The sequence below is a fragment of the Lynx canadensis genome, chromosome E2 (genome assembly GCF_007474595.2).
Source record: "Lynx canadensis isolate LIC74 chromosome E2, mLynCan4.pri.v2, whole genome shotgun sequence".
Classification (NCBI taxonomy): Eukaryota; Metazoa; Chordata; class Mammalia; order Carnivora; family Felidae; genus Lynx; species Lynx canadensis.
This window is the reverse complement of record NC_044317.1, coordinates 51,603,477-51,615,278: the sequence shown is the minus strand read 5'-3', so window position 1 is coordinate 51,615,278 and position 11,802 is coordinate 51,603,477. Positions and strand designations below refer to the sequence as shown.

Sequence of the window (11,802 nt, the reverse complement as noted above, 5' to 3'; positions counted from 1 at the left end):
CTGGGGGTGCTCTGGGACCCTTGTGCCCTGTGGGGCGGGGCGGGGGGGGAGGCGCTCAGGGACCCTTGTGCCTTGTGTGGGGGGGAGGCGCTCAGGGACCCTTGTGCCCTGTGTGGGGGGGAGGTGCTCAGGGACCCTTGTCCCCTGCGGGGGGGGGGGGGGGGGGAGGTGCTCAGGGACCCTTGTGCCCTGTGTGGGGGGGAGGTGCTCAGGGACCCTTGTCCCCTGCGGGGGGGGGGGGGGGGAGGGGGAGGTGCTCAGGGACCCTTGTGCCCTGCAGGGGGAGGGGGGGAGGTGCTCTGGGCCCGGCAGGAGGGGCCGCCTTCATGTCTCTCAGGTTTGGTTTTTTACAAGATTGATTTATTAACTATGATACATATCACATAAGGCCTTTTCAGTTTTTACACCATTCCCATTGAGACGAATACATTACTTTGTAGCAAATACATGATTTTAAAAAACAAAACCAAACAAAACCACCTCAGTCAGAGATGCTTCAGCCTTGATTGACGGCTGACCATGCACTAATCGGGTTGGAGCCTCAAAAACCCACAACGTGTTTAAAAAAAAAAGGGGGGTCTGGAAATTAAGCAAACATTCCTAACACCAACTAGAGGATGATGTCCTGGTTAAAGCCCCTAAAATACAAAGAAATAATTGTTATACTTTCTTTACATACAGTTCTCCACTTTTGCTGCAAAACAGAAATTTGGGCACACGGCCAGACTACTAACACATTTCAATACCATTAATATGCTTTTTTTCCCTCAGGAAACTCAAAATATTTGTTAATTCAACATATATAAAGATCATTTAACATGTGAAAATACAAGTACCAGAAAAATAAGCTGGCAGCAGCACTATTCCAAATTTTCAAACAAGTTTTATTCCCATACAATTCAGAGACATTGCCTTTTTTTTTTTTTTTTTTTTATGTACACAGGGAACAGGATTCTTTTTTATGCAAACAATAACTTACGCCCTGTCTTGACTACATGAAAGTGGAACATCACTGCCGCGGGCGCCGGCCCCGGGTGGCGGGCGGACGTGGCTCCCGGCTCCCGACTCGGGGGCCGGCGGCCCTCCCCCCATGCCGCCCCCTCTCCGGGGCCAGCGGTCCCGGACTCGACTCGGTCGGTCCTTTCACCTAAGCGCAAACGAGTGGCTTGAACCTGCCAAGCAACAGGAGGGCGGCTCCTCGTCCACCGTCCGCCGAGTCGGCAGGGCCCGGGAGCGAGTGCAGCGCCCGCTGTCCCGGCCCCCAGGGCGCACCGTGCCCACCGCACAGGAATGTGGAGCCCGGCCCCCAGAAAGCCGCCCAGGTCCCCGGGGCTTCCTTCTCTTGGAGAAGCAACGGTGGGCAGAGCCCTCGGCGGGCGGCAGCGAGCCAGCGTCCACTCCTTTCTCGGGAACCCCAAGGCAGTGTGGCTGTCCTCGCAGGAGCGGGAGGGGGCACAGAGGGAGAGGGCTTCTACCCAGTGTGGTTTTCAAGTTTCGGGGCCGAGGCTGGAACGCCCTCCAGGCCTCCCTCCCGAGACCAGGGGCCCGGGGCGGAGGCGCGCTGCTCCCAGGACGGCCCCCTCTGCCCACCCGGCAAAGACCAACACGCTCGGCGGGAAGGATCACACCCGGCAGCAGGAAGAGCAGGGTGGCGGTAGGTGTAGACACAGGAAACCGTACGGAGTATCTCTCAGCACTCCAGCACGTCAAGTGACGGGAAGAACGACTCAACAGAGAGCAGGAATAAACGTGCCGTGTGTGATCCCCAACACAACACAGCCAAGAATTCGGGGCGAATTCGCAAGCCACGCCGCGACCCCTTCCTCAGTTGTCAGGGCCTTCTAGAAGGAGCCTTCCGCTCACAACCAAGGGCTGTTCATTTCCACTGAATATCACCACCACATTCTTGTGGATGTCAGACGCGGGCCAGGCAGAGCGCTCCCAGGCAAACTGCTATTTAGCTGTGGGGCGGGAAGCAAGTCCCATACCTCTGCTGACCTGCTCACCCAGTTCGGCCAAGGCTCATTAATGCCCGTCCTGCCTTCGGTTCCAGAGCCGTGGTGCACCTCGCACGAGAATCGTTTGTGAAAACACTTCAGAGCTGACCGCGCCGCAGGCACCGGAGGGGTGGGGAGCGACCCATCTAAAGCAGCACGGCCTGACATGGGCCCAGACTTGCCCTTCTGGGTCTTACCCAAGTGCCCATTTGGTATGGGCGCTCACTCCCGACCGGAGGGGGAAGCCCAGGGCCCAGAACTACCACTAGTGGCAACGCCAACCCAGAGTGACAAGACTAACACCCCCTAGTCCGAGTCTGGAGCAGCAGAAAACTGGAAGCTCGGTCCCTGGCACTTCCTGTGCACTGTGGCTCTTGTGGGGCATGGGCCACCAGCTCCGCCCCCCCACACCCTTTAAAGCCCCGGCAGGGCACAGGGCAGGCACACGAAGGGGCTCCCTGAGCTGGCTGCCAGGGGGCACCGTCGGCCCAGAGGCTGCCCTGGGGAAGGCCGGCTCCTGCTACTCTTGGGGAGGGGGAGGGGGAGGGGGAGGGGGAGGGCAAGAGCACAAAGCAAGTATTCCTCCTCCCAGCGCGCCCCCCACCCCCCCCTAGAAAAGTCACCATCTACACATCCGTTAGTCTCAAGAATGAGGGGAACTTGGGGGCTTGTGGAGTCCCCCATGCACAGCCGAGGTGGCAGGTGGTGGCGTGGGGCACCCGGCCTGGTGCACCAGCACAAAGTGGGCGGCCGAGGAAACAGGCAGTGGGTGGGGACCAGGCTACTTTTGTCCCCGTCCACAGGAGGGAAGGTGGTCCCAGGCCACGCACACCCAATACCTTGAAGGGCTACCTTGGGGCGGGGGTGGGGTGGGGGGGGCGTGGACAGGTGGGCACGATCTAGAAAAAGGCCGAGATTAATTCTGTGGAGTCATTTCCTCGCCTGCCCGGGACTTAGAGCGGAGGGAGCTGGAGAGCCAGAGCCACGGGTCTGCCACCACAGTCACCCACAAGCCAACCCGGGCCTAAAGCCTCAGATGCGGATCGGCCAGGAAAGAGAGCCCTCCTCACCCAGCATTTATGTAAAACATTCATGTACCTTGCGTTTCTTTTTGACTAGTGTTAAAAGGAGGTGGTAAAACTTGCGGGGTAGTGTTTTCCAAGCACCTTATGTTGCCGTACGAGAACTCTGAACAGTAAGGTATCCAGCTTATCCAGAGGGAGCAGTCGGCGAGCGCAGGCCCCCCCCCCCCCCCCCCGGGCCAACAGGAAGTTTTTGGGGCCAGACCGAGGCAGCTTTTTGTCGGGCCACCGGCTGAGGGGACCCAGGGCATCGGGGAACCCACCCCAGGCGTTGCTTCTTAAAGTGCAAAGAGGCCGGAGGCTGTGTGGCACGCAGGGCCCCGAACCCCACGACCTGGGCCCGGGGCGCCTTTGTGCCAGGCTCCCCCGCTGCAGAGGCCACGGCCCAGCCACGAGGAGTGGAGGGCAGCCAGTATCTGTAGCAGCCTTAGCACGGCCGCTGCACTGGAGAGACGGGTGGGCACTCGAAGGGTTCCCAGCGGGAAGGCGGGAAGGCGGGAAGGGCATGGAGGCTGAGGAGAAGGCCATTTCCCAGGAAGGGCGGGGGAAAGCCACGGGGCTCGTAGTGACGGGCAGGCCCGGCACCCTCCTCATGACTCCCGACTGCTTCTGTGACTTCTGCTCCCCCAGGCCCTCAGTCCCTGTGCAGGAACCCGGACCACGCTTCCCCGTACGTCACCCACTTCCCATGAAGTGCCCTAAGCACTGGGTTGGTGGTGTTCGGTGGCCCGGGATGAGGAGGACTAAACCAAGCCCCAGGTGCCCCCAGCTGCACCCTAACAGGGACACGGGGACACGGACACACACCCACACCCACACCCACACCCACACCCCGCACAGAATAGTGTTTCCACAGCACTGCAGTGTGTTTCAAAGCAGACCAGGATCCAGGCTGGTCTCCCAAGCTCTCCCACCAAGGGCTTAAACTGTCTTCTTGGGAAAAGGGGATCTGCTGACAGGGTGTCAGTGGGACCCCAACAGCTTTCCTGGCAGCCACCCCTGGGCATCCCTGTTTCGCCTTTACCAAGGCAAGGGCCACCCGCCCCCCCGTTTGCCTCTCCGAGAGGTGGGAGGAGAGCTCAGTCTTGAGGTCTGGATTTTCTTCCTTTTTCTTTTGTGAGTTATCGGAGGGGTTTTCCGTTTTTCTTCCAGCGTTCCCTTGTTTTAAAGGGAACGTAGGCCAGATCCTGTGAAGAGGGAGGGGGCGTGCGCAAGTGGAGGGGAGTCCCACGCTCTTGGTCCGGGCACACAGCCGCCCTCCCCCGGTTCTGACCTGCAGGGGCTACACCCTCAGCACGGTACCTTGGGTTGACAGAGCCGCGGCCCGCGCATTCCCGAGGAGGCCACCGGACAGGTGCCACCCTGACGGGGGTGGAAGTGCAGACGCGGAAGGTGGAAAGAGGTGGACAAAACGGACGGGAATTGTTTTCTGCAGGGACCGATGACCCCGCCCCGGGGCAGCCCAAATCTCGGAACCTGCTTCCACTGGCAGAGGCCGGGGCTCTGTCCAAGCGGTGAACGATGCCCTGAGGCCGCTGTGCACGGGCAGGCAGGGTAAGTGGTCTGGGGAGCAGTGAGCGTGTAGAGGGTCACGGGGGCCACTGCCTGGCCAGTTCAGTCCTCAAGAAGGTCCAAGTCAGAGAGCAGGGCGCCCTCTGGCTGCTGCCTACGGCCAGCTCCGGGGTCTGCAGCGCTGGGCTCGGGGAGCCTGATGGCCCAGCACAAGGTGTGGACTGGGGCTGGTGCTACCGCTGAGGTCTTGAGAAGGTAACAGGGGAGAGGGGACACTCTCCCCACTCCTACCCCAGTGGACCCGGTTTTGTTCAAGGCCACATGCCACCCCGCGGAAGAGAGAAGGTCACCTTTGGCCCCAGGCCTCGGTGGCTCACAGCGTGTGTTCGGCTTGCAGCTGGGAGGGGAGCAGGGCCTGCATGGGAGACTGGGGCGTGGGTGGAGGCGACTGGGGGGGTGACGGCTGACTCGTGACAGGTGTGGAGGTGAGGAAGGGGACGGTGGAAGCCACGGCGGAGGGGGAGCTGGGCGTGGCACCGGGAGGCTCACTGATGGGCCGATTGTGGAAGAAGAAGGGGCACTGCTGGATGAAGAGCTCGATGATTGTCTGGTAGGTCCGCGTGGCCGTGAGGGCGTCCATGGTGCTGAAGTCGGGTCTCATCAAGGTGGGCCAGAAGCAGATGGAGAGGTTCTCACTGGTCATGAGGTTCACCTTGTTGTTGTGGCTGACTCTGTGGGTGACACCAAACTCACGGTCAGGGCTCCACAGGGCCGGGGGCCCCAGATGAGGCTCTCTGCCAGCAGGGACCCTGCCCTGTCCCATGTGTGCTCGTGGTCACTGACACCCCAGAATGCTCTGCCCGCCTGCCCGTCTACAGCCTGAACAGAGAAAAGGCCCGAGCACAGCTCTCCCGGGCCTGGCCTGGAAGTTGAGTTCGGAGACCCTCTAGGGCTGGTCCTCTGCCTCGGTGTCGCCACAGGGCCAGCCCCCGAGGAGTGACTCTGAGGTCTTGCCTCAGGGACAATCGCCCGGGCCTCAAAGTGTGTGACACTGCTCTGGCTGCACCGAGAGGGAGCAGGAGCCCCCGTCAGACACCACTCTGGCGAGAGAAGAACAGGTTTGCCTGGAAAACCAACCTACTCTGTCTGTACATAAATCCGGGAAACAGTTACAGGCTTCCTGCCCACACTCCTGCACGTACTCGACGGGTTCGAGCTTCTTCACAGCACACGTACCTTGGCAGTGTTCTGTCACATACCGCGGAGGACCCTGGGCATGCCCGAGGCCACACGGGCCTCTCAGACAGAAGCAGGACGGACACGGGAGGAGGAGTCGAGACCCCAGGATGCCCCTGGTGAGCCAGACGTGGCCTACTGAGGAGGGAGACGGCAGCCCTATCACTGCCAGGCTGAGGACAGGGCCTTGCTCTGCGTCACGCTGCTGCTCACCGGCCCGGCCCCTGACTAGCGATTTCAGGTGGAGGGAAGACCCGAGGGCAAGCCCGGCCACGTACTTGTTCAGGTGAGAGATGACGTATTTGAAGACTTCGTGGTTTTCCTTTGGAAATTTCTTGAGTACTTCCTTAAGGGCATGCAACTTCTGCTCCCGGTCATTGATTTCTGAGGAAAGAGAAAACCAAAGACTTCCATGGCCACAGCTGGTGGGTGTTATGGGCTCGAGAGATGGCAGTCCTGGGCGGGTGGTGAGACTGGTGGGCCGGGGGCCGCCTAGGGGTGGCCCAGGGCTCTTATACCAGGTCAGCCCCACTCTTCCCCCCATAAGTCTGTGCCCACAGCGGGCACACCTGGCGGTGGCACCGACCCAGCAACCGGGCCCACCTCGGGGTCCCAGGCCCCTGCTGAAGGGGAGCACTGTGCGCCCGGGGCTTCCTGGCCCCCCCACCGCCCGAGACTCAACGATCCACACAGACTCCCCATACAGAACACCATTCTTCGCTCATCCGGTTGCCCCTGGAGACAGGAATCCCGGTGCAGAAAGCCCGCATGCTTCCTGAGCAGACGGGTGAGCACTGCCACCCACCCACGCCCACAGACTGTCTAGGGAGGGAGTCTGTCACAAGACCAGGGCTCTGTCCTTTCCCTAGAGACACAAGGACCCTCTACACATCCCCCTATTGGAGGAGCCGATGGAAACAGTGGGGGAATTCTCATGCAGTTCATCAAAGGGCCTATGCACCCCCTTCCCCCACCACCACCCACACTTCGCCCATCATGGAATCCTAATGTAGTGGGAGTGTGAAAACAAGCTAACTCGAGTAAGGGCTTATCCACACCAGGCCTGGTTCAGCAAGTCTTTGCTGTCCTATGAGGAAGGGGCTTGTCGCCCTATTGAGGGATAAGGAATCTCATACTCATAGAGGTTACAGAGCTGGGACTCAAACATCACTGACTGGCTGTGGATATCGTGTCCCCTGGGATCCCAGCTCCCTTCCCTGAATACGTCTGGCTTATCTTGGCTAGGAGAGCCAGCCTAGACAGATTTCTCCGAGCATGGAAAGATCCCCCTGTGGCTACTTCTTAGAACTGAAGGTGATCTCTAGCACTCAGAAAAACTAGAGTAGGGCCCAGGAAGAGATAACAGCTATCCCACACTTACGGTTATGGGGGTGGATGAATGGGGGGATCGCTAAAAAAATACGATGGTTCCCGACTGGTTTCGGGGCACAGACTCCTTTGGGCTGGATGTGAGTTCCAGAACCTCTCCCCAGATAGGCCGTGTACAACCCCGTCTACGACCTCTGGAGTTCACGGACTCGCCCAAACCCATCACATTCCTTAGGAAGCCTGTGGCCTCCAAGTTAAGAACCTCCGCGGTAGGCATTGCCCCTAGAGGGTCACGGTTTGGGGAAGCGCAGGAGGAGCCTGGCTCGAGCTGGGTGAGGAAGGACAGGTGGTGCATGAACGGTGAGGGGGGGTGGTGGTGGCAAGGGGCAGGGGGCCAGGGCCGTGCGGTGGGACAGAGCCAAACCCAACCCACACGGTCTTGGGTACAAATTCTGTCCCTGACACCTGCCAGCTGTGGGATCTTGGGTGAGTGACACATGTGAGTGTCAGGCCCTTCTCTGTAAAAGGGGCTGGGGATGGTGATGCCACACTGTGAAAGGAACAGCACACACACAGTAAGCATCTGGAGGTGGTCCGAATGTCAGGAAGCAGCGGGAAGGGAGGCCACAGAGACAGGCAGGGCCGGAGCGACCCAGAGCTTTTGCCGGTAGGCTCACGGTCATGAAACTGGGGAGTTTTAGGACTCAAGATTGGGACTTGATAACAACAGTGTTTTGATAGTGTCTGTCTGTTAGAAGATGACTGAAAAGCCAAGGGAGCGAACTGGGTGGGGTCATTATCACCTTCACTGCTCTGCGCCTAAGATTTATTTTAAGGGTTCCACCTTGAGAGCACGCTTTGTCTCCGGCCTTGAATTTCAAATACTTTTTACTGTTAAACTTCAGTAAAAAGTTTACTTAAAAATAGTACACTGCTCTAGGGAGGATGCGCGATCGTCCTGACACCCGAGAAGCACGGGCAGGGCTCAGAATCTCACTTCATAAAAAAGTGATCGCGCCCCCTTACAGATGCAAGCCCGGCCCAGGTGTCTCCTGGGCGCTGGTGCGGCACAAACGCAGCTGTGTGTTTTCATCAGGCACTTGACCCCTAGGGCGCCTTCACCCAAAAGCGGGTCTCTGCCATCCTGACTAGAGGCAGGAAGCGGGGCTGGAGTGACAGGTGCCGGTCTTCTCCTTCCCATCCATGGTGCCACAGGGATGCTGGCTCCCTTGGTCTTCCTTGGGAGGAGGGAGAGGAGGGGGAGGAGGAGGAGGAGGAGGCAGAGGTGGGGGTACCAGGCTGCCTCGATAGTAACTCACGCCCCTTTCTCAGGAACGCCATGTGGTGCGGCAGCAAGGTGCCCAACGAAGACCTAGATGGTCCCCCCTACTCATGCTTCCCCTCTCTTTCTCCAGCCAGCTTCAGGGTGCAGGGGCTCACGAGTGCTGGGGAGCACAGGGTTTGGCAGGAGGAGCAAGGAAGTCAAGGAGACAACAGGAAGCCTCTCGGTGCAGGGCCCGGCCCTCTGTTGTCTGTCTCACGAAAAACACGGCCCATCTTGCTGACCACCTTCTGACTTCATCTCGCTCACTTCCCCCCTCAAGCAAGCGAATCTTCTTCCCGGTGCTCGGGACGCCAGTGATTTCTTCCTCTGCACAGGCCAGAGTGCTAGCGGGGCAGCTTCGGAGCTGCTGTCTGTGCAGCCCTCACCGCACTAGGCTCACCCTACACGCTGGCTGGGGCGACGCCAAGAGGCAGCGCCAAGGACGTAAGACCGGTGGGGGGAGGGCGGCCGGGCACAGGCTCCGTCTCCCGGTCCCCCACGTCTGCTCCGGGTCCCCTGCCTTCTGCCAGGCCGCAGCGCTCTCCGGCTTCAGATCCTCTTTGAAGGACGACTCGGGTGGTGAGGGGCCCTCTACAGGGCAAGGCCCCCCCCCCCCCCCCCGCCCCAGCTAACATGTCATACTTGTGAAATGAGGTCTCAGCTGACGGAGATGGCAAGACGGGTTCAGAAGAGGCATTTTCAGGCCAGCTGAACCAAGGCAAATTCTTTACACAGACCAGGCAATTTAGAACCAATTTAGAACTAACACATACCCTAAGAACTCGGGAGGAAGAGGGAGGAAGAGAAGGGGACAGCAAGAGGCCACAGCCTAGAGGTTAGCTCGCCACACCCCTCACAGTATACAGAGAAACTAAGACTCAGAGAAGTAAGAATACGGGCCCAAGGTCACACAAATTGCTGTCAGGGATCTCGATCCCACACACAGCCCCTGCCTTGGCCGTGCCGCCCTGCTGCCCACGTCACCCCAGGCCATCAGATAGGCTCTAGGCTTGGACCTGCTGCCGCCCCACACAGTGCCTGGAGGAAAATCTGATGGCCTTTGACCATCTCGCACACCTGCACCACCAGAAGAGGAAAAAAGTGGCTCAAGGTCACAGCACCCTCTCAGTGAAGCACGCAAGCACGTACAGCATGCACCCTCTACCTCTCCCTCAGGTACAAAACGAGTCCAAGGCCAAGATTTCACTCCGCTGGGCTTGGAATGGAAGATTCCGGGTATCTCTCTCCGGGAGGCGTGACCCTGCAGTAACTTGTTCCATGCCTCCTACCCCGCCAGACCGAGGCAGGGACTACACACTCCTCTGTCTACTGCCATTTGTCCCTGTCCCACACAGGGCCTGGTACGTGCCAGGATGTGAGTGAGGAACACCCCTGTGACCTTAAGCAGCTATCTCGACAGACAAGAGGAGGCACGATCCCAGGATGTTTACCACCTCTAGCTGTAAGGCACCCCGTCTCCCAGTGGGAATGGTAAGACGGGAGCCAGTGCCCTGAACCACTTGGGTCCCACATCCCTTTGACAATCCGATGGAAGCTGCTGGTCTTCTCTGTACACTAAACTGCACATATGGAGCTTTACAAGTAGTTACGGGGCTAATGAGGCCCCGGAACCAAAGGTCCTTAGGCTCAGAACTTCTGGACCAAGACAGGGCTAGCTTTACGTCCCTCTGGCATGAAGGACCTAGGACAGGACTGGCTGGACCGGAGGGACTCTAAATAGGTGGTGGTGAGGCTGGCGGTGTCATAAGAGGAGGAGGGGAAGACGTGGGGCAAGAACGAGTGATAATATTTGGCGAAGGCCAGGATGAGGTGTGCGTGTGAGATGAACAGGGAACCCAAAGCCCTTTTCTCTGCCTCCTGAAATCCTGGTCCTCCCTGAAGCCACAGCTCAGGTGCCATCTCTTCCACGAAGCCCTCCACCCTGCATTTTCTACCCTTCCAGCTCAGCTGGCTTCATTCTGTCTGGCAGGTAACTAACATATGCACCCTGGCAGGGCAGGGACGACGTCTCTGCATGGAAGGTCAAGCCCCAGCGTGCCACTCCCCAGCAGTGTGGGTGACGGATGCTACTGCCACTCATTTCTGAATCACCCACACATCACCTTGAGTGTGGTAGGAAGATAAATGGTAAATAATCACAAAAATCTCTATTTGTGCACACATTTTCAGCAATGTTCAATATTGTGAAATTCTGGAGCTAACAAAACAATTTGATAGTGACCTTGATATTTGTTGTGATGGAATCTGAAACCATTCTCAAGCCCTGAACACACAGACACAACAGCTCTTAGTATTAAGTGGGAAGAGCTGGTCAAGTTGACGTTGCCATGGAAACCCAGCCAGGCTGGGAATAGCTACTTTTGGGCTTGAGAATCTTCGTTTCATAATGTCCCTTAACACTAACACTGGTACTGCCTACTTGGTGCCCCTGGCTCAGTTAAAGCCACCCCAGGACATACACAGCCCACCTTCACTCAACTGCTGTGGCCTTGAAAGGTGCCAGGTCAGCGAGATCCTCTCCACCCTCCTGCCCCCAGGTTCAAGACAACGGAACCCCAGCTGACTAGCTCGGGCACAGGAAACACACAATGGGAAGAGGAAGCAGAAATCTCCACCCTTTTCCAGGCTGCTGCAGCAAGGGGCTCCCTTTCTCAGCAGTGGAGACTAGGGAAGCTGCTGTAGGAAGGGCAGCTGATTCTCTATCAATAACACCTCCCTCTCCTGCCCCCCCCCCACACCCCTCCAAAAACAAAAAGATGCTACGTTAGCAGTTCCTGCAGAGACAATGGGATTCTGTCGGGTGCCAGGACTCTACAAGCCTCTAGATGGCGCCAAGTCAAGACAAATGCTGACAGGAATCCACTGGCTCCGGGAGGGGAGTACCAGCCCACACCTTTTCTCTCCAACTTCCGCCAAGAGACAAGCTTGGTGGAGAGAAAGCTGGCTCCACATAGAGATTTCCTATGTGGTTCACATCTGGGCCAGCCTGGAGCCTGCTGGAGGAGTCTTTGGACAGCAGGATCCGAGCAGAAGCTGGCACCTGTCCCCACCCAACTCATCTTGGAGAAACCCGGACTCCTATCCAGAGAAAGCAGGTGGGAAAGAAGGCCCGGCAACCCTACGACAGCCCCAGAACCATGCGCTCCTGCCCCATCCGTGATGGGCTTGGATAAGATCAGGAGCCGTGAGATATTTCAATCCACCGAGACCGTGAGGATAAAGCAAGGCAAAGGTGGCACCCAGGTTGTGAAAGTTAGCACCGCGGAGTACGTAGACCATGGAAAGGTGACCCCAGGGGCCC

At 58.5% G+C, this 11,802-nt stretch overlaps 1 protein-coding gene across 2 annotated transcripts in view; it reads right to left on the bottom strand.

The window, feature by feature from the left end:
* Window positions 1-338: 338 nt before the first annotated feature.
* ARHGAP35 (Rho GTPase activating protein 35) overlaps window positions 339-11,802 on the bottom strand; it is a 127,382-nt gene continuing 115,918 nt past the window's right edge. The window contains exons 6-7 of one of the 2 annotated variants that reach the window (XM_030299756.2): window positions 6,106-6,211; window positions 339-5,322 (exon numbers count right to left, since the gene is read on the bottom strand). In XM_030299756.2, the coding sequence (XP_030155616.1) occupies window positions 4,965-5,322; window positions 6,106-6,211 (464 nt within the window). In that variant the 3' untranslated portion in view covers window positions 339-4,964. Of the gene's footprint in view, window positions 5,323-5,358; window positions 5,966-6,105; window positions 6,212-11,802 lie in introns of those variants that run through there. The other variant, XM_030299757.1, reaches the window with a different exon arrangement.